General features: G+C 39.5%; 2 protein-coding genes across 2 annotated transcripts; one reads left to right on the top strand and one right to left on the bottom strand.

The window, feature by feature from the left end:
- Positions 1 to 3,315: 3,315 nt before the first annotated feature.
- LOC306773453 (histidine ammonia-lyase-like) lies at positions 3,316 to 14,816 on the top strand (the record flags this gene model as incomplete). The annotated part of the gene is made up of 20 exons (XM_079263270.1): positions 3,316 to 3,553; positions 3,642 to 3,693; positions 5,649 to 5,676; positions 5,760 to 5,834; positions 5,920 to 5,992; positions 6,079 to 6,145; positions 6,229 to 6,266; positions 6,584 to 6,709; positions 8,014 to 8,153; positions 8,410 to 8,457; positions 8,765 to 8,912; positions 9,359 to 9,454; positions 11,880 to 11,938; positions 12,100 to 12,180; positions 12,607 to 12,672; positions 12,863 to 13,028; positions 13,968 to 14,102; positions 14,379 to 14,487; positions 14,599 to 14,668; positions 14,760 to 14,816. The coding sequence occupies 20 exons, from the start codon at positions 3,316 to 3,318 to the stop codon at positions 14,814 to 14,816; spliced, it is 1,872 nt and encodes a 623-aa protein (XP_079119396.1).
- Positions 14,817 to 15,207: 391 nt separating this feature from the next.
- Positions 15,208 to 22,649, bottom strand: LOC306773494 (nuclear transcription factor Y subunit beta-like). Its single transcript, XM_079263328.1, has 7 exons — positions 22,542 to 22,649; positions 20,348 to 20,441; positions 20,129 to 20,259; positions 17,181 to 17,378; positions 15,948 to 16,026; positions 15,778 to 15,857; positions 15,208 to 15,613 (listed from the first exon to the last, which is right to left on the bottom strand). The coding sequence occupies exons 2-7, from the start codon at positions 20,439 to 20,441 to the stop codon at positions 15,581 to 15,583; spliced, it is 615 nt and encodes a 204-aa protein (XP_079119454.1). The 5' UTR covers positions 22,542 to 22,649; the 3' UTR covers positions 15,208 to 15,580.
- Positions 22,650 to 22,666: the final 17 nt, after the last annotated feature.

The raw sequence follows: 22,666 nt of genomic DNA on the forward strand, positions 1-22,666 counted from the left end.
CATGACGAGGCATATTTTCTCATTGAAACTTGAGCGGCACAAGAATCGCTATGAATGCAAACATCATCGGTGCATCCAAGTACCATCTATCCATCCCTCTTCTACCGCTTATCGGGGGTCTGATCGCAGGGACAGCAGCATAACCAGGGAAGCCCCCCTCCCCAGCCACATTCGCCAACCCTGCGGGGGGTCCCAAGGCGCTCCTGGGCCAGCTGAGAGATGTAATCCCTCCAGCGTTCAAGTGGTTATACGTTTTTACAATAAAACATATCACGTTATAACGTAATAAGGCCCAAACTTTTTTTTTTATGAGGATGACAGCTCTACGCTTCCGTACAAACCATCTTGATATACAAATAAAGCTAACGCTGATGAGCTTCTATCCAAGGTGAACGCACCACCATGTTAAAGTAATAATAATGGGACACAGGAGAAAATGTGAGAAGTTTCTTCTTGCCTAAATATTTGCTGCGTTTTATTGTATAGAAACACTTGGAAAATCCTTGACTCAACATGTTGACATTATTTGTACAGTTCCACAGAGCTGAAGTGAAATATAACAAAGTTACAGAAGTTTTAGCAAAAAGATGGCGAGGTGTTCTCTTCTGCTCGCTCCATCATCATCTGATGACAAATCTGAGACAAAAATATCACTGTCTGGGTTTCTGCACAAAACCTAAATATCACAATTAGAAGAATGCTCATGGAAATGACTAAATAAAAAAAAAAAAAAAAACCTTAAATATCGCCAAAAAGGTTTTACGCTCTCATCTTTCCGACATTTGCAGATGAAGTTTATTGCAAAAGTGGAATGGAAACACTTTTCACATTTACTTTAAGTCAGGGGTCGTGCGACTAGTTCATTTCTAGTTAAGATGGAGTGGGATGAAACAAACGACAACAAATTCAGAGTTTTACAATGAATTAGAAAAAGTGGGGGAATCACAATACAAACTGCACATTTTCTTCCAATCTTCTGAATGCCTGGAATTTAGTTCCTGTAAAAAACCATGATGGAAAAGAGACTAAGGTGAATATAGAAGGTTTTTTTTCTTATTTATAATCTCAAATATATATATAGGCAAGAACGAGGATGACCAGACAAAAGGACAAAAAATCTAAAGGAGGAAAAGGGAAGGGAGGATGCTTTGTGTGTGTGTGTGTGTGTGTGTGTGTGTGTGTGTGTGTGTGTGTGTGTGTGTGTGTGTGTGTGTGTGTGTGTGTCTTTCATGGGAACTGTAACTCAGAGGATTATTTTGTAGCATAGTTCATTGTGAAAGTGTGTCTATTTGTGTGTCTGTCGAGGGACTTGATGTGGGAGTCATGTGTTGCTTATTCACAGAGTGGGAGAGGCTCAGGAAACAGCCAACAGAAGCTTCCCGAGGAAAAAGTCGAGGGGCGATCCCTGAGGTTCTATAGGAGGAAATGAGCCACGTGGGCGTAGGCCTGACGGAGAACACTTCCAACAGCAGGAACCCACAAAGTGGTTCCACCCACAGGAAACATGGCATTTTATGTTATATGTAAGGAAGTATTTATCTTCTAGAGAGTGACTGAGAATAATAAAACCTGAAGTGACGACTGACAGCAAATGGGAAGACATGAATGCATCGCAACTGGAATATTGTTTCTCTGGTCATGAAACGATGTTTAAACTTCATCAGCTCATGTATTTTAAGACAAATATGACAACTATGGAATTCACTGCCACTGCACCTGAGACAGGCTGGGTCTCCCTCTGCTTTTCAATCTGCTCTTAAGAGTCACCTTTTTTCTCTGGCTTTTAACACTGCTTGAGTTGCTGACTCCTTTTTAATGTTTCTTTTTTTTTTCTTTTTATATATTGTGTGTTACAGTAACTAAGATTTTTATTTTATTTTACTTCTATTATATTCTGTGTGTTGTTGAGCTTGGGATCGTGTACAGCGCTTTGGTCAACTGTGTTGTTTTAAAGCACTCTATGAATAAAGTTGGAATTGCAAATATGGCAGCAAATGTGAGAAAAGTTTGAGCTAAAATATTAGCTCCATCCACGACATTAACAAGGAGTGCTTTTACTTACGTCTCCTAAAGACAAGATGCAAGTTCTCCATCCGGTTTCAGTAACTTACTCCCTTTTATGAAAATTTCACCACTTTGCATCTTTCCCGTCCACTTCTCCTTGCCTCATTCTTCTTCTCTGACTTTCTGTGGTGTTAATTTAACACCACAGAAACTCACATCCCACCTTGTGGTAGAAATTGATTTTACACTTAAGTAGCATCAAAATTATCTTGCCTGACTTGCATGTTTGAAAGGGAATTTGGGAACTATTGCACCTATTTCAGAGTCTCTGCACTGGCTACCTTACAGGCTGCACGATTGATTTTAAGATCCTTTTTAATGTTTTTTAAAGTTTTTGATTATCTTAGTCTGTGTTATTCATCTTATGTGTTTTCATCTGTAAGGTAACACTCAGGACTTCAGATTGAGGCTTTTTACAGAGCAACACAGTCAGGCAGCTTTTTATTGGTCCTCACCTGATGGACAGCCTACCTGTAGACCTGAAAGCAGCGGAGAGTTTAAAAGAACACTTAAGACATTTGTTTTTAGATTTTTACTCGGATTTTTTTTTTAAAAAATCTTGTAATTTATTTCACAGTCCTATTTTATTTATTTTTAACCCGCGATTCTCATCCTTCCTTCTTAACGTTGTTTTGTTTTTATACTTTACTCAGTCTGTAGTGTTTCCTCACCGCAGAGCTGAGAGCGAGGTGGCACTTCCCTATTAGCATAATCCCATTGCTCTTAAATGTGTTTTTAATCACCTGTTGTCTACTTTGTGCTTCTTTTATGTGTATGAAAATGCTGTCTAAGCTTTTGATTGGCTGATTGATTTGTGGTTTTGAGGTCCCTCATGTGGCGTTTATGGTGCCCTTTTAAAAGTAAAAATCAGTACATTTCATGACGTTTTTGAACATTTTCTGAATGAGCTGGATTAAGAGATCGTTCAAAGAACATTACTAGAGCAGTTTAAAGGTGATGCACCCTGGGACTCTTTCACTACCTACTAAATCTACTGATGTCCATTGTTTTGAATTGGTTCTTCAACATACTTAGGAAAGGAATCATGTGTGAGCCTCAGCCTCAAATGAATGATTGACAGCCTGTCGGAGTACAGATAAAACTGTAAAGATTATGTTAATGAGTCAAAGAAGAGTCAATGTTTGAAACTAACCAGAGCAAGTTAGACACGGTGGAAAAGCATGTTGTCACACAACACATCAGTGCAGCACCCTCACAGCTTGTAGAGTCCCTCGGACATCTCTCTTCTCGATGCCTGGTGTGTCTGTGTGCATGCAGGGTGAGTGGTTCAGGGTGCCCACCAGTGGCCCATCAGTCTCCATCCAGTCGCTGGGGGAAGAGGCCCTGCGACGCTACTACTGGGCCAAGAGGCTGAAGCGTGGAGACGAACAGATAAGATTTAGTATGCGAAGATGTCAGGGTGGAGAGCTTCTCCACCCTGAAGACCAGGTAGAGGATGTTCTGGGGAACAATGACTTTGTGCAGTTGGGTAAGTGTCTCCAGGTTAAACCCTGCATCTACAACAAACTATAAGTCAGTTTCCAAAAGATAATGACATTTCTTTTCTCTTTTTGGAGTCTTTGAGTCAGATTGTAACGCAGATGTTTCTTCTTCACTGGAAAAGGCAGAGTATCCTTCCCTTGATTGATTTTGTTGTCCATAAATAACCCAGGTAAAGTATCCTAAATGTTAATCACAATTGTGGCGATCATTCTTTGATATATGCATCATGAAGGGATTATTTAGTGCAAGAAAAAAACAACCACACATGGGTACCAAGTTGCGTTGCGTGCATCTATAAACATGCAGGGGTTCAGCACAGAGTCATTTCATGGTGCTTCGATCTTCAGCTTCTCCTGTTCACACGATTAACGTTTTAAGACCTCAAACCGTTTTCAGAACTGCTGCTATTTTAACCATGTGTTTCAACAAAGCCTTTGAGGGTATAAACAGTTGAATCCCTCCTTGCTGGAGAAGGTCCAGCTGGCACCTTGCATGGAAACTTTCTTCCAGTAATTTATGCTTATATAAGATCCCTTTAAAATGTCTGGATAACCTTTGGCATTTAAAATGCTTAACTGGATAAATGAAAAAGTTCACCTGTGGGCGTTTGGATAATGTAAAGTGCACTTTTAGGATTTGTTTTTAGTGTGTAACCCCTAGCAAATAAAAAAAATATTCTCCACAGCTAAGGATGTCAGTTGAATCATACAAAACAACACTATAAAACACAGATATGGCACAAAATGATTTTATTTATTGACTAAATATTAGATCTTTTTCAAATTAGATTAAATTAAATTAAACTAAATTAAATTAAATTAAATTAAATTAAATTAAATTAAATTAAATTAAATTAAATTAAATTAAATTAACCATATTATAATTTAAGAAACATGCATTAAAACTTAGTGTATCTACAAAATCACAGAACATGTGTTCACAGCTATTTCACATTAAGAATAAATGAACTTGACAAACCTTGTTGTTTTTTTTGTTTTTTTTATGTACGTACCAGTGCATTTCCACATTTGTGAAATAACCCTGGCAACCTAACCCAAATCACCTGACACAGTAAGAAATATGTAACAAGTTACCCCACCCCCCAAACCCCCACCCTCTCTACAACCTTAAGAATGTTTTATAATTTTAAACATAAAAAATTCATCCTCATAGGGACAAATTAGGAATCCTGTATACTGTAATAAAAAAGAACATTGTTGCCCACATTTACTTGTAAGACTGGAGCTTCTAGCAGGCCAGTTTTGGCCCCCAGGCCAGATGTTTGATACCCGTGAAGAAGAAGGAAAAAATAAATCTTTTTTTCTCTACTTAATCGTTTGCAGCTCCTCTGGCTTACATGACAGCTTTATTTATTCTAGGGCTTCACGAATAAAAAATACTACTCATCAATCAGGCAATTTTCTTATCATCTGACAGATCGGGGGGGGTGGTTGCAGGCTGTATCACGGAGCTGATAATGTCTGTCGTAAAGACATAAAACCTCCTTTTGACTGATGGCATGAATAAGGTGTCCAAGCATCCTCCTCATCCTCCGCTGGGACATATTGACTCATTTTTTCTCCATTTCTTTTGTTGTGCATTCTCTTATTTGAAGGCTTGTGATTTTGAGTTTTCATATCCTGATTTCACAGCTTCCTTAGTTTACCAGGATGTTTCCCTTTTCCAACTTTCCATTTTGAACTTGCTCCAATTTCTGTTTGAGATCCGCCAACATGTTCGTTGGAATCACCTTGATGAAAATCTTTTCCATTATTTCCACTGACAGCCATGTTTTCTTCAATCAGCTCATTAAAAGCAAGACATTTCTTTTTAACTCTGGACACATTTATTTACTTAGACCTTTGTATTAGAAATATAAAACATCATTTCTACATTTTCATTCTCAAAATTTAATCATTTCATTTTTATTCTTCTGTTTTTGCAGACTTTTGTACCATGATGCTTTACTAAAACAGGTGTCAATCCCTCCTCAAACTGCCTTTAACTAGTTCCTACAATACAATTATCATATGTATTTTCTTCTGCTATCAAAATAAACATCTTTAACCTGATGCAAACAGGCATTATGCTTATAAAGAGCCCAAAGAGGTGGGTATGCTCCTTTTATTGCTAATTTAACTTGCCTAAAAATGATTTTCTATACATCTAATTGATTAGTTTTTTGCAAACAGTACATTTTCCTGGATGGCAACAGCCTGACCACAGCTGATCTGGTCAGCTTGGGTCAAGGCTTATTCAAGATAAAGGTGAGGAAATATCAGCCATGGGTTTAAACAGGAGACACAAATCAAGTCAAAACAAGCTGAGGTTTGCTGTTTGGATTCCTCCTAGTTAACCCATGAAGCCGCGGAGAGAATAGCGAAGGGTAGAGAGGTCATTGACATCATCATAAGAGACAAAAAAGGTACAGTTTTTCCAAAAATTCCTCACATCCTTTAGTTTCAAGCAGGAAAAGAACCTCATATTTCATTGTGTTAATCTGTGCTGCAGTTACGTATGGAGTCAACACTGGATTTGGAAAGTTTGCACACACATTTATCCCAAAAGAGCAGCTAGTGTGAGTGAAGACATCACCTGTGAGTCATTCAGCTCAAACGGGAGTGTAAGGATTTCCACTTAACTTACTTTCTCCACTTACAGGCAGCTGCAGGAGAATGTGGTTCGCTCTCATTGTGCTGGTAGGTTCCTGCGATTTGGGCTTAATAGAAAGAGTCTGATCCATTTTGTTGCATTTTTACAAACTGTCACCATTAAACATTCACCAGTCAGTGTGTGGTTCAGGTATTAGTCAGGCTGCCAGATATGTGAAACATTTACAGTAATAGAACATGTCTCCCTTCCTTCATGTGAAGGAAGAACATGTCCTCGATTATGTAAATTATTGATCTGAATGGTCAGACTTGTTTTGTTCGTGTTCGTACTACATGATATGATAGGAACAGTAGCATAGGTCAGGTTATTGTAGGTGTGTGTGTCTGTGTGTGTGTTTATGTAGGAGTGGGTGCCCCATTGAGTGCTACAAGAACACGCATGCTTCTGGCACTGAGGATCAACGTCCTGGCTAAAGGGCACAGTGGCATCTCTATGGAAACAATTGATGCCATGATAAAGGCCTTTAATGGTACAGTTATTCATCTTTTTATTCATTTATTCTAATATATTCAACCTTATATCTTCTGATTCCTTTAACACTCCTCTTTATAGACACTCAAACGGGATATTTTTAGCTTTTCTGAATAACTTCAGGAAAGATTTGGAAAGACTAAACTAGTTTTAAAAGGATGCTATGTAACCTTTGGCCACTAGGGGCGCTAAAACCTCCCACTGTCGCAAAACAGTCTCCATCCATGACACAAGGGGGAGAGGTGGTGACCGCTTCAGGTCACATGATCTCAGGAGAAACGGATCTACTCCGGCAAAGTTTTAATGTCTGGTTTCTGAAGAGAGCAGCCCCCTTCAGAGTGCCAACGCGCGTCAAGCACTGTATACTGACCAAAAATCATCCATTATCAGTCACATTAGGCCAATGATTGGGTCAACAATTACCCATTTACGTTCAACCCATTTCTATACGACTTACTGGTTTGTTATTGGCCAGTGGACTGTAAATCGAGCTTGCTTCTACATTTCCTTTCATCTTTTGGAACAGCTCTCACATCATCTTTGAGCCCAATTAATAGTTTGACGTTGGTGCAGCCCATTCGACAGCAAAGCAAACCCTAAACCAGTGGTGGGATCCTTGGCCCTCATCCTGCAGGGTTTCCATGTGTCCCTGCTCAGATACACTTGGTTCAAGTTAATGAGACACTGTGCAGAACATGATTGGCTGCATTTGATTTTTATCAGGTGTGTTAAGAGCAGGGACACATGGAAAAAGTGACCATCGAGGACCACGACTCCTCTAAATGATCACACCCCCACTTCCATGCTTTGCACCTTTTTTTTCCCATCTGCTCCAAACATTGATGGATTGTTCTAAACAAATGTACTTTCTGAATGGGATTGTTTAACTGATTAAACATGCAACCGTAGCGTCTTTAACATGTCATACTGACACCAAAACAGAAAACAAACCTAGCAGAGGCAGTGTGGGGTTCCGAATATTTCTCAAAGACAGGCCCCCTCCAACTTTTCTTATCCAAACTACTTATATCCTAACTATAAGAAATTATCTAGTGATTTAACTTTATATACTTATGAACAATAAAGAAATGTTTTTGCACTTTCATCACACTCAGTTGCAAGCGTATTAAATGCAAATAGCTACATTTTCCTTGTATTAAATCCTCTCCATAATCCTCAGAAAGAAATGGATTTGTGGTATTTTTGGAGGAAGTTGCACTGAAGCGTTTTACAGTAACTGCAGTCATTTGTCTGTTTAAAAAGTAAAGTTTATTTATATACCTTTGTGTGTGTGTGTGATAGCATCCTGTTTGCCCTGGGTACCAGAGAAGGGTACTGTGGGAGCGAGTGGAGACTTGGCTCCCCTGGCTCACCTGGCCTTGGGCCTGATGGGGGAGGGCAGAATGTGGTCACCACAAAGCAGCTGGGCTGATGCTAAAACTGTGAGTTTATTTACATTTCTTCACTTTCAAGGCCAGTTCTTGTACTTTTTAAATGTTGTGTTTTTACTATTTTACTTACAGATCAGGAAGTTGTCTTTTTTTTTTTTTATTACAATCTCATAAAAGCTAGTGTGTAAAAGTCAGGAAGGAACCTTTTATAATGTCTTTCTAACCAAGTAAAATAACCTTGAGAAAACATACATGTTCTTCCACATAATCTGGGGCCAAAATGCGAGTGTTTATTGTCTTCCTATAGGTGCTGGAGGGCCATGGGCTGAACGCTCTTGTACTGAAACCCAAGGAGGTACTTGGCTTCATTGCTAAAACAAAACTTGAGCTGATTACAACTTATTTGAGGGTTCCTTGCTATTGTACTAGTGTCCGCTGCTGATTTTTGAGCAACTTTTATTACCAGATTAATATCTATATAGTCTGTCAAGTTTTTTATAACATGTCTAATTGTTTCAAGGATAACCAGTGTTGCTCATTCCTTGCCGTCTTTTTACAGCACGATTTAACAGCAGCACCAGAAACATAAAGCCTGAGTTGTGATGACAGTTTTCCTTCACAGCAGATTATGGATGATGTGTCTGATTGTTGTTGGCGAACAGGGAATTGCTCTGATCAATGGGACTCAGCTGATAACGTCTCTTGGTGCTGAGGCTGTTGAGAGAGCTCTGTCCATTGCCAGACAAGCCGACATCATCGCTGCCTTGAGTTTGGAAGCCCTTAAAGGCACCACGAAGGCCTTTCATAGAGGTATGGCCGCACATATACTAAGACTTGATCATGATCAACCTTGCAGAGGTACTGGCATAACAATGTTTTCGTAAATTCCACCAATTGGTTTTTGCAGGTGGACAGTTTTTTTTTTTTTAGCTTGAACGTCCAAAATAGTATCGATACCAGTGTTGTAACTGGGTTGATTCTAGCTTGAAGGATTGCTCTCGCTAACGTACAGTATACATACATAAGCAGAAAGTATTGGTGTATTGGTGATGCTGGGCCTTTAATTAATGGGCATTGAATCAATTCTACATTTTACAGTGTCACACCTCCCATTCAAATGAATGTTGAGTTCAGTGTCCACTGTGTAAATAGGCAACTGCTGCTACACAGCTCCATTAAATTTAAGTTATGACAACAGCGCCACCTAATGACGTAAGATTTCAGTTGTGGTTTTGAACTTTGGGGTTGTGTTGCAGCTGTCCATGCTGTGCGACCTCATCCCGGCCAGACAGAGGTGGCTGAGAGGCTTCGCTCTCTTCTTGACTCGGAGGTCTTCCCCTCTCAGATTTCAGGTAAAACCTGAAATACAGCGAACATGTGAATCGATGCATTTGTTTTTGACAGCAGAAACATTGAATCACAGGTCACTTTATTAAGTAAAGTTTGCTATTTCTGGGTTGGACTTCCTTTTGTCTGCAGAACTTCAGACTTTTTCTCTTTTTCAGACCATATTCTGTAAACTCTAGAGATGTTTGTGAGTAAAAATCCCAGAAAACCAGCCGTTTCTGAAATTCTCAAGGTCACTTAAATCCCTTTTCTTCCTCTTTCTGATGCTGGGTTTGAGGCAAGGCAAGTTTATTTGTATGGCACCGTTCATGTACAAGACCATTCAAAGTGCTTTACATGAAACATTAAAAGCATTACAGAGGGTGTAAAAAAGCATAAAAGACAACACAAATAGTAAAATCACAATAAAATAATAAATTTTATTAAAATAATTAAAAGCAGAATTAATTAAAAGTTTCTGTTCCATACGTTTTCAGCGTAACGGCTAAATGCTGCTTGTCCATGTTTAGTCTGGACTCTGGTCTGGGCTTGTTGACCTGAGTCTTTGGATCAAAGAGCTCTGCTTGGTTTGTATTCTCTGAACATATCACAGATGTATTCTGGTCCTAAACTGTTCTGGGATTTGTAAACAATCAGCAGGGTTTTAAAATCTATCCTGTGACTGACTGGAAGCCAGTGTAAAGACTTTAAAACGGGTGTGATGCGTTCAGACCTCTTAGTTCTAGTTAAAGCTCTAGCAGCAGGATCTGGATGACTTGAAGATTTTTAATACTCTTTATTAGGAAGTCCTGTTAAAAGACTGTTACAGTAATCCAGTCTGCTGGAGATGAATGCATGGATGAGTTTCTCCTGATCTTTCTGGGAGACTAAACTTTTAATACTGTTGATGTTTCTGAGTTGGTAAAAAGCTTAGTGAAGCTTTTATGTGGCTGCTGAAAGTCAGATCTGAGTCTATCAACAAGCCAAAGTTACAGACTTGATTTGTGGTTTTAAGAGCGCGAGTCTCCAGATGTTTTACCAACGCTGACCCTCTTCTCTTTGCTACCAAACAGAAAAAATCTCGGTTTTGTCTTCATTTAATTGAAGAAACTTCTCTCATTCAGGTGTTTACTTACTCCAAACACTGGCACAGTAAGTCTATTGGACTGTGCTCATCTGGGGACAAAGACACATAAAGCTGTGTGTCACCTCCATAACCGTGATAATTTAATGTTAAAGTTCTTTAGTATTTGACCCAAAGGAGCATATACAAGTTGAACAGAAGAGGTCCGAGGACTTACCCCTGAGGTACTCCACAAGTCATGGCCACTCGCTCAGTTCATAGCTGTCAATCGTAACAAAATAACTCCCGCCTTCTAAATAGGACCTGAACCAGTTAAAGACCACTCTAGAAAGTCCAACCCAGTTTTCCAGCCTGTGCAACAGAATTCTGTGATCTACAGTGTCAAATGCAGCACAGAGATCCAGCAGAACCAGAACTGACACTTAACCAGAATCAGGATTTCAAGATTGTGCTCATTATTATCAAGATTTCTACTTTCATTTAAAGAAGTTATTAAGCTGATTGAACACAACTTTCTCAATTATCTTGGCTATAAAAGAGCAGTTGTCTTTCAACTCAAAAGATGGGGGATTGATTTCAGGCTTCCCCTGACTGTGCTGAAGTGTCCCTGGGCAAGACACTGAACCCTAAGTTGCTCCTGCTGCCTATTGGGGTATATATGTACAGTACCAGTCAAAGGTTTGGACACACCTCCTCACTCAGTGATTTTTCTTTATTTTTTTCATTTTCTTAATTTTAGAGTACAACTAAATACATCCACACTATGAAGGAACGTGTGGAATTATGTAGTAGACAAAAAAGTGACAAATAAGCCAAAATATGTTTTATATTTCAGATTCTTCAAAGTAACCACCTTTTGCTTTGGTGACAGCTTGGCATACTCATGACAATCTCTCAAAAAATAAAGAAAAACCACTGAGTGAGAAGGTGTGTGCAAACTTTTACTGTATGTCGCTTTGGATAAAAGCATCTGCTAAATGACTGTAGAATAGAATAGGTTAGAGACCAGTCTGTAGTTGTTTATTACAGAGGCATCTAGAGTCTTTTTCTTTAGAAGTGGCTTATTGCAGCTATCTTTAGAGACTTGGGGAAAATACCTGATGCCAGTGAGCTGTTGACAATAAGGAGGAGATCACTTTCTCCAGAGGTAAAAACTACGTGAGCCTCAGTAAGTCATCACTACCACTGCATCTTGCTACCATGTGGCTGGTCAATTAGCTGTTTGGTAAAGTTTTTTAACACGTGTGCCAAATAAAATTGCCAATGAGTGTATGAAGCATAGTTATTGTGTCTAGCTTTCTTTTAAAACAATGACATCATGACATTGTTACGAGGCAGTTTCCTATTTAATGCTGTTCTTCCCACAGAGAGTCATAGGTCATGCAGTCGGGTTCAGGATGCTTACACCCTGCGCTGCATCCCACAGGTACAATGAAAATGTGTCCGTTAATATATCTTTTTATTTTCACTCCACATTCTTCAGACACTGACAGATTGAATAATGCTCAGTAATTAAGTAATTAATGTCTTTGTAAGGACAATATTAATAAAGTTATGAGTACAGATGCAACGCTATTTTTGTTGCAGGTTCATGGGGTGGTGAACGACACGATTGCTTTTGTGCAGAAAGTCATTTCCACGGAGCTAAACAGTGCCACAGACAACCCTGTATCCTACAGAAGCAGCATTTATTATATATTAGAGCTGCTGATATTAGTTATGGAGTATTTATTGTCATGTGAATATGGCTTCGCTCAGAAAAAACACAAAATATCTGTCAGTACTAGCTCCCTTACTATTATTTGCGATGTGTTCTTTTATCATACTGAAGTGTAAAACCAATATTTAAAGCTTTTGACAACTAGCTGATTAAAACAAAATCCCAAATTATGCATGTTTGTTCTTGTCAATGTTTACGAATCACTGGATTACTTAGATAATACATATGGATGTATCAGTAACAGAAAGCACAAGTTATCTTTTAAGCTGACATTGTGTGTGTTGTAAGATTGAAGGTCATTTCTCTACCTCAGGTCTGTGGCGTGAATGTTTTATCACTGTGTTTTTCAATCATGGTCCTCAGCCCATCTCCAGCTGGTATTTGCAGAATTGGGAGAAACCATTTCAGGTGGAAATTTCCACGGAGAGTATCCCGCCAAGGTAAATCAAAATGATAAGATGTTTTTTTGTCTCCCTGGGCGATGGCGTTTGTGCTGATAAGAGAGGACCTGTACATGCTGGTGAAAAACAGCAGTAGATGTTATAAGAATTGACATGAAAGTCAACTGAAAGCATCAGATCCAGTCCTTCCACTTCTTTCTTTTTGTGTTGGACATGGGATCTGTTTTAGGCTCTGGACTACCTGGCTATTGGTGTGCACGAGCTGGCCAGTATGAGTGAGAGGAGGATCGAGAGACTGGTGAATCCAGCCCTGAGTGGACTACCTGCCTTCCTTGTCAAAGAGGGAGGGCTGAACTCTGGCTTCATGATCGCCCACTGCACTGCTGCTGCCTTAGGTCTGTCTCTGGATTTCTGTGGCTCTCAGACTAACACCTCCTATACTCGGGGTGGCAAAATCAAATAAGAAAAAAATAGAACAAAAAAATAGAATTAAAAAAAAAAATTTAAATATCAGGATTTTTTTTTACTTCACAATTTTAAAATCAATTATTTTGTTTAATTTTTTTTCGTTAATGAATAAAAATAATCCATTAAAATTTTTTTTGTCATTTATTTAGTCTTTATTGGTTGTTTTACTTGTCATCTTGGACATTGCAGCAGCAGAATGATGGATTTTGTGTTTTTTTTCATAACTGAAATGAAGTAAAATGACGAACAAATAAAAGCTTTGTACATTGTTTTTTGCTTTTAATCCACAAAAATCAGCAATATCAAAGAATTGTGAGAATCGCAGTTTAAATCAAATCGACACCCAAAAAATCAGAATCGAATCAAATCGGGATAAAAGCATATCGTCACAGCCCTATCATATACTGTGGATTTCAAGGTTTTATTATTTAAAAAAATGTTCACTAATGACCTAATTGCATGGCTACATACAGAAAGTTGTAAGAAAGGTTGAAGTGTATGAAATGCACTTAAAGAGTGAATGTCGGCTTAAGCGCTCACTCCAGAAGTTTAGTGTTAGTATTTCAGAAATGAGTCCTGCGATGGACTGGTGAGCTGTCCAGGGTGTACCCTGCCTGTCGCCCAAAGACTGCTGGGATAGGCTCCAGCTTCCCCACAAGCCTTCAATTGATAGGATGATGAAAGAATGAATTTCAGAAATGATTAAAAAAAAACAAAAAAAAAACAGATGCAGTAGAAATGCTATTTTTTAGGATTTTCAGGAATTGAACTGTTTCTAACAACCTGTGTTTATGAAAAATGTCTTGCTCACAGTTCTGTATGATTTGCCTAAAACATCACCCTCATCCTGTTGTCACCTCCTGCAGTGTCTGAGAGTATGGCTCTGTGCCACCCATCCTCCGTGGACTCACTGTCGACCAGCGCGGCAACAGAGGATCACGTCTCCATGGGAGGTTGGGCTGCTCGTAAAGCTCTGAGAGTGGTGGAGCATGTGGAACAAGGTGATGCATCCAGACCAGGGGTCTATGCAGGCTACAGTCCTGCACGTGTTGTTTCCCTGCTGCAACACACCTGAATCAAATCAATGGGTATTTAACAGACTGGTGCAGTTTAAAGTCAAGGTTTGCACCAGTTTGCTTATTATCTGTCAGGTCAGGTGTTGCAACAGAGAAACTCCAAACACTCGCAGGACTGCAGCCCTGCAGGGCCGGAGTTGCCCACCCCTGATCCAGACCCTCAGGGTGTAGCTCTGTGTTGTCAGTAGTTCTGTGTTGCAGTGCTGGCGATAGAGCTGCTGGCTGCCTGTCAGGCTCTAGAGTTCCTGCGTCCTCTTCAGACCACCTCTCCTCTGGAGAAGGTCTACGAGCTGCTGCGTTCTGTGGTCCGGTAAGACACCTCAGGACTCGCCGTCCCAACAGCTTCATTCTATCAGCTAAACCATTAACAAAGGTTTGTTCCAAACACAGTAAACGTGCTGATTTGTGCTCATCTGTCCAGGGCCTGGGACGCCGACCGCACCATGAGTCCTGACATAGAAGCTGCTCACACGCTGGTGAAACACCAAAAGGCAAATCCCCACCAACAAGCTGATGTTCCATCGAGCTGCTGATTGTTGGATGTTTCTTTAATTCTATTTGTTGGTTGTTTTTCTTCTTCAGGTCTGGAGGACAGTCCAGCCTTACATGAATGAATACAGGAAGAAGATGCAAACATAAAGAGACCTACGTGACAAACTGTTACCAACTACTAAAACAATGACTTTGAGATGATAAAAAAATATAATCACATAATATTGACATCTTTTAGGTGGATTTTTCAACAGTTCTGACTTCACTACTAATACATTGATGCCATTCTTACCACTAACTCTTCTAATCGTGTATGATTGTAGAAATTAAAAGTAAAAAATGTTGAAATTTTGAATTTTATTCAAAGGATTTTCATAACAAGGTCAACTGAGTAAACTTATAAAAAAAAAAAGCTGCATGATCTAACATGACAGTAACAACTGGCGTCCTCCTGATTTTATACAGAAGTTTCCGAAATTAGCTTTGAAAGCAACACCCCCCCCCCCCCCCCCCCCCCCGCCTCCCTCTTTAAACCCGGTTTAACCCTCTAACCTGAGGGAAAAAAAGACAAAAAAAAAAAAAAAAAAAGCATAAAAGAAAACAAATCATCACACACAAAAACAGGATTCCATCACTACATCATGTAAGAAGACGAGCCTTTAAAATAAAGCCTTGAATTTCCAAGCTGCTTCGGAGCGTCTCCAAAACATTTGGTACCTCACAACTAGAAACTACATTTTTCTACGAAACAGGTAGTGATTTTCTGTACATGAGAGCTTCTCCAGATGTGCCCCCCCCCCCTCCTCTTCCTGTCTTGTTTGAAAACATTTAACCAGTGGAGGGGTCAGAGGTCATCCGGCAAGCGCGAGCCAAGCGGAGGCCTTGTGTGTGGGCTGAGAGAAAAGGCCTCGTCATGAAAACTGGATCTGCTGTACGGTTGGAATCTGAAATAAAAGCAGATTTACATTAAGATGTGGTTTGACTAAAACAGGGAGAGCACAGAGATGCTTTAGTTTTTATTTTCTAAGAAACAAACGACGCAGAATCATCAGTCATCACATGCATCGTCCATCACTGCAGTGGGACTGGTGGCGAACTGAACGTTTACCTGCTGATACGAGGTGGTATACACCATGACATTTTGCTGCTGGCCATCGGCTGTGATTATCCCAGCTGGAAGCGGATTTGCTGGAGAAACAAATTAATAAAAATTTTTTTAAAAAACAGGTGAGGAGAAAGTATCTTATTTGCTAACTTCTTTGGTCGTGGTCCACTTACTGAAGCTGTCCTCTGTGAGGTCTTCACTCAGACTCTCTCCCACACCAACACCCGGCATCCCCTTCTCTCCCTTCATTGCCTGAAAATTCACAAGAAAAGATTAAACAAGACTTTTTTCTTTTTCTACGGCTGCTTTATGGCATAGTTCATGATTAAAATCTCACAAAAAGATGTTTGCAGCCATATGAGGGCTGTAACAGAAAACCAGCCGGGAATGGTGTGTTTCTTTTTTTTTATTCAAACAATGACCTGGATCAGTTGAAGCAGATTAAAGGTAACGGTGGATTAACCTGCTTAGTCTGGGAAAATAACCCTTATCCCCAAAGATGCTATTAATTAAAAAAACAAAACAAAGCCAAACATGCAGTTGGTCTGAGGATGAAATTTCCTGATCATGTTGTTGTGCATCATGGAGGCTCTGACAGAAATAAACCTGGAAACTTTCTGTTCATTTGAACTTGAAAGGGGTCAAAATGTCTGGATGCAGCCGGATAAACCTGCTGAAAGGCTAAAACGGGGTAAGGAAATCTGTTTGAACTTTTCCATAAACGTAATGTGTTTCACAAGAGAGGAAAAAAAACTGAAGCTTGTCTAGAAGAATTTAACTGATTGCTTGAGACTTAAACTCCTCCAGATATAACACTCAAAAATCTTTTATCTTTAGGTGCCACAATATTTAAATATTTAAAACTGAATCTTAAATCTACTTGGATGATAACTCAGAAGATAAACACAAAAACACACCTCATTTATAACATTCCTGCCCTTTATCGTGATGAAAAATGACTTTAGATGTCCACTAAATGCAACTGGATGACAAAGTTTTGTCCCCAAAACATTAAAAATCTGCTTGTTTGCATCTCTGTAACTAAACATGCAGATTTCTGCAACTTTTCCCCAAGCACTCCCCACCCCCCCACACAGCTGAGGCAGATGGCTGCCTGTCCTTGAGCCGGGTTCTGCCGGAGGTTTCCTTCCTGTTAAAAGGGAGTTTTTTCCTTCCCACTGTCGCCAGTGTGCTTGCTCAGGATGGGAGATTGAATTGGAGCTTCCAACTCAATCTGTTGGTTTCCTTATATAGGCTGTTATGAATTGGCTTTCATTATATTTTTTTTTCTGTCTGTAAAGCATCTTGAGACGGTATTGTCGTGATTTGACGCTATATAAAAAAAGTTGAATTGAATGGAATTGAAGCACAGGATCACAAAGGAAGAGAGAAGGGCGTTTCCTCACCTCTCTGAACTTCTGCAGGTAGAGCTTTAGCGGATCCACGTACATGTCGAAGCCCAGCGTGGACATGGCGAACAGGATGTCCTCCCCGTTGATGGTCTTCCTCTTCTCCTGGTGACAGCGCTCGCTCGCCTCAGACGTGATGAAACTGATGAATTCGCTCACACACTCTTGCACACACTCTTTGGCATCTTTTGCAATCTGTAGGATGAAAAGAAACAAGAAATTGGAAAAGAGAACAAGAATAGGGACAATTTGTTCAGTTTTCTAGTTAAATAAAGTCACATTAACTGTTTTAAATTAAATCTGTTTAACCCTTTATGGCCCAAGTGACTATTTTTGATCACTTTATTTTCTTTCATATTTAGCATTAAACTTTTTTTTTGTTAATGTAACAACAGAATGGAGGTCTTGATGCACACCAGAAGGACAATTTTAGGTTAAAATTTCTCATTTCAAGGTGTATCATTGAGTGCCCTGCGAAGGGTTAAAATTCAAAGTGTTCACCTACCATGAGGTAGGAAAAGTTTTTTGGACATGAACACCTTCTCCTTCAGGTCAGACAAACACCAACCACTGATTTTAACCTTGATCAATGAATAGCAAAACACAACTGACATTAACTGAAACGGTGGTAAATTATTCAACATATTTTCACTAAACATCGAAGAATCAAACTAATTAATGACATCAGCCAGAGGAATACTAAGCATAACCCAACATTACATGATTTTTGGACAGTTCAACGTGAGACAATTATGTTGGCCAGTGGTTTCATATCAAGCTGTGAGAAAAACTAAATGACAGCCCATGTCATGGTCCTGCAACTAAAGGCAGTTGGTGGTCCTTTTTCTGATAGAAACAGATCATTAGAATAAATAGCCAAGTGTGTGTCCTGCTGCTGCCAACATGACACCAAGAAAGACGAAAGAGCCCACATCAGCAGACCATCCACCTACATTTCCTCCTGCTTTGATTTATGTCTTAAAGAAGACGTAAAAACAAGATGACATAATCATTCCTAAACGAAATTCTTCACAACACACAGATCTTTTTCAACGACTGGACAGATTTTTTTTTTTTTTTTTTTTTAAAAAAAAAGAAATTATCAAGAAATTCATTTTTTCTGGGCTTGAACAGTATTATTTAAGCATCTAAAGACCCTAGCAGCTTGCAAAAGCAGATAAAACATAATCCTGCCACGTTGTGTCAGACTGCTCAGACAGCACAACCACTACCACCAGCATCCATCGCAGTGAGCTGGTTCAGAGTACGACATAATCCAAGGTCATGTCTAAAAAGGGGTTAGATCCAAACTGCAGATTAAGTAAACATACGGACATCAATAATAATTAGATGTAATTATATTTTACTGTTGGCAAATTATATCACTGGTTTAACTGAAATTAGTGGAAATTAATGGAAAAACTGAGGAGGAAAAAAAAAAGATCCAATAAGACAAAAGCATTAAAGACACACTACAGAACTTTTGCCACTGTCCATCAGACGTCATCCATCTTGCATCCTACATGACCTGTTAGCTCTCTCCAGCCAGCAAAAGATGATCTGACGAAGACTTTTGTTTTGTCCTTTTCTTTTAACCTTCTGGTGTTTCTCTGCCAAATCATGGATGTTGCGTGTTGAAAACAGCCAGTCTCTTCTTATATATCGCAAAGTGAAACTCTGCTGCAACGTCACGTCATGTCGCGTTGCGTCCCGGATCTAAAAGTTCTACTGTGCGGTTTCTCAGCCTTGGGATGCTGCTGAGCAGCAGCGCCTTTAGAAATGAACATGACTGATGTCACTGTGTCATCAAACAAGTTCGGGACGTGAAGTTTTAAGATCAGAAAGTACGTAATGCATCTTTTAAATGGAAACTGGTTAGATGTGTCTCCTTTCATTCTAGAGACTTAAATAAAATTTAAACCAAATAAAACAGGTCGTACAAAGAAGGGAAAAAAAGATTTGGAGTTGTGACAAAGTGGGTAAAGTGCCACCACTTGTCACTGTTGCTTAACACAAAAAACAGATAACCATATTGTGTTTGAGTTACTGATACTTTATCCTCTCTGTGGTCAGCAGACACCAACTATCCTGGGTTTGTTTGGGTTTTGTTTTGTATTTAAGTAAAGTTAAAATATACAACCACTAGTTAAAATAAAGACGCACACCAATAGAAATAATTTGGTTCAATATTCTGTTTGTTTTGTCAGTAAAATGGTAAGTATTATTGACTTGCTCACCATACTTATGTTGTAGGACCAAAGAGAAGAAGAGCTGCTCGTGTCCTGCATTTAGAGGGTTTTATCCAATTCATGATGTCATTGGATGGTACCAAGTAAGGGCGAGAGTTGTATTATGTCACAGGAATTAGTTTGTCTTTTATAGGGCATGTATTGTGTCTGATGTTTGTGGATGGGGAAACAGTTTGGAGGGTTATCTGAGGTAACGGGGAAAGAATGACTATGACTATATTTAGTGTGTGTACCTGGAAGGTGGTAGGTGCTGGGGAGGAAGAGTTGGGATTCAGGTGTGAGGGTATTTAAGGCTGGCATTTTGTTTGTCTGCGAGAGCTGAGGTTGATGTAGCAGGGTGCATGTTAGATTACTTTAGGTTTAATTGATTTCAGTTATGTTTAGTGGGTAGAATGTAATGTGTGTAGTGATAATTTTCCGTTGTGGTTTTTTTTAAATGTATTTTATGGCAACATGCACCATTGAACAATAAATTCTTAACTTGTTGGAGGAGTTCTGCATACTGCCATCTATTAGCCACTCTGGCCATGCAACCTACAACAAGAGTCTTCATTGACTAAACATGGTATAACAATAAAACAAAAAAAATAGAATTATAATACAAGTTCTATCAAAATTGGAGTGAAATAGTTTCTTGTGTTTAGAAAAAGAAACCCCTAAAATATCTATCGTCACTCCTTCTTTCCCGTCACCAACCTTTCCAGTTGTGGGAACAGCATTCTTCATGATGCGAGCCACGTTGGCGATGGGAAGATAGATGTCCTGCTCCCTGTAATTCTCCTTGATGCCACCATCGTCTTGATCATTCATATTCTCCTCTCCATCATCTACAAAACAGATATAATAAAAATAAACCAGCTCTTTATGGCCCGAGTAGTGGCGATGCTGAACCATTAACGCTGATGTCCTCTTTACCCTCTTGATGTTGGAGAACATAATGACTGGGAGCCATGTATTCTCCGGTGATACCCAGCTGAGAGGCATCTGTGGTCGAGTTGTCTCCGTCCATCTGCAACACAAGATCTCGGTTAAACATCAGTCATCTATCGTGACTTATTTCCTACGTGCATGCTCGTCAGGAGATGCTCTCCATTGTAGATCCTGACAGGCTGCACAAATCTGCTGCTGGGCAAAGCAGAGACGCACTATAGCAAAGTATACTGGTTTAATGTGCCATCATAATTTCATGCACATCAAAATTACTTGACATGAACACGGAAATAATGCAAAAACTAAATTAACTTTAAGGATATCTCTGGAAAATCTGAAGGAAGCTGTTGTAACTACATAGTGTCCTGGTTATAGTGATGGAGCAGCTGTTTTATGGAATTAGACTAATGATCTTTGGGCTTTTTAGCTGCCAAATAAAATAATTGTGCTGCATAAGAAAGCCAGTATATTGTGCATATTTTCTCTCTTTTATAGGATGTGACCTATTTGTCAGATTGAGACAGTTTATAATCATCTAAATAAAGTAATACCCTTCTGATTTGCCTTTGAACATCATGATCAGCTTTGTCTTTCTGTCTCAGACCACATCACTGACACTAGATGTCTGACTTTATACCATGCTGTGTTCCATGACACATTCTAGTCAACATGTTTGTCTATTTAGAGAACAGGGGTATTTTCAGAGGCGCGAATGGGACGACGAACAAACATAACCCTCCTGTGAACATGTTTACAGACTGAATAATCATCTTTAGCGTGACACTGCTACTGTGGGCTAGCTATATGAAACTGTTAGCACTGATAAAGCGTGGAAAATCATAAAAAATGGACATGTGTTAGGGGTTAATTTATTGTGGGCACACTTGCAAGGCTGGATTATCCAATGGGAATTATGGGCACAGGCCCAGGGGCCCACACCCAGTTGGAGCACATGTGGGGCAAACAACAGCAGTTTGGACCTGAAACAAAATGTACATAAAAGCCAGGTAGTTACACCACTACCAATAGTAGGGGTGGGAAAATTGAATTGAAAAATAAAAAATCTGGATTTTTTTGCTTCATAATTTTAAAATTGATTTTTTTTGTTTAAAAAAAAATTTAAAAATTTTTTTTCAAATAAATAAATATAATCAATTACAAAATTTTGGTCATTTTTATTGTTTTTATTGATCTTTTCACTTGTCTTCTTGGGCATTATAGCAGCAAAATGATGATCTGGCTACTATGTTGTTTTTCCCAATTGGAATTGAGAAAAATGACAAGCAAAAAAAAAAGTTTCATACATTTTTTTTGGGTTGTTTTTAATCTACAAAAATTAGCCATATCGAATAGTTGTGAGAATCGCAATTTATATAGGATCAGCACCCAAAAAATCGGAATCGAATCGGGACAAAAGCATCAGGGTGGTTGTGGGTGGGTGAAAGGGGACTATGGGTGTATGTGTGTTTAATCTATTTTGATTTAAATTGTTTTATGGTGTAAAGCACTTTGTATTGTTTTTAAGCACGAAAAGTGCTATACAAATAAAGTTTGATTTGATATTCTCACAGCCCCAACCAACAGTATACTGCTATTGGTACCATTTTGCTGAGAGATGTTAGAAATGTTGCTTCACAGTGTATCATTCACAATTTTCACAATGTTGCGGTGGGAAAGGGGGGCCCTGGAACACTCTGGACCCAGGGACCTGTACAGTTTTAATCCGGCCCTGCTCACTTGTATGTTTGGCTGCTGCATGCTAACGCTTGGTGTCCTGCTAGCTGCCAGATGTCAGCAGCGAGTTATTGAGCCACGAATTTAAACAAGCTTAGTTAATGCGGAAATGATTCAAGCAAACATAAAAGAGGCGATCCTGCGAGACATTACCTCAGTGACTTAACCTATTCAGGTACAAAGGGTCCCCTGCATATATTCTCATTGTAAACCCGCTGCAACTCGCGCCTGCGTTGGCCTGTTCTTTGTCGTGCACAGCAAGACGAAGCCGGGCCGAAATATTTTACAGCTATTTTATAAGTTTCCCCCCGACAGATACATCCTAACGAGGAGCCCCTCATTCACTCAGACAACAGATAAAAAAAAACCCCAAACACAGACGGACATTTCCATTCGAGCTAACGAGAAATCGGTTAGCAATCATTGGCCGGAGCCAGGCACAAACCTGCAATGAAGCCCTGGTTGGTTACCTTCCTGAGACGGCTGTTTGGTTGGACAGAAAATGGCTGCGAAAGGACCAGTCCCGGCGCGGAACCGCGCCTGCACTACCGCATGTGATCAGTAGAGGCC

The sequence above is a fragment of the Telmatherina bonti genome, assembly GCF_933228915.1.
Source record: "Telmatherina bonti genome assembly, chromosome: 23".
Classification (NCBI taxonomy): Eukaryota; Metazoa; Chordata; class Actinopteri; order Atheriniformes; family Telmatherinidae; genus Telmatherina; species Telmatherina bonti.

Bases quoted from the DNA above. Each gene is read 5' to 3' on its own strand.
- LOC306773494 (XM_079263328.1), bottom strand. From the start codon at position 20,441: ATGGACGGAGACAACTCGACCACAGATGCCTCTCAGCTGGGTATCACC. The intron at 20,260-20,347 runs GTAAAGAGGACA...TCTGTTTTGTAG, and splicing joins TGTTCTCCAACATCAAGAGG to ATGATGGAGAGGAGAATATG. The intron at 16,027-17,180 runs GTGAGGAAACGC...GTGAATTTTCAG, and splicing joins ACCTGCAGAAGTTCAGAGAG to GCAATGAAGGGAGAGAAGGG.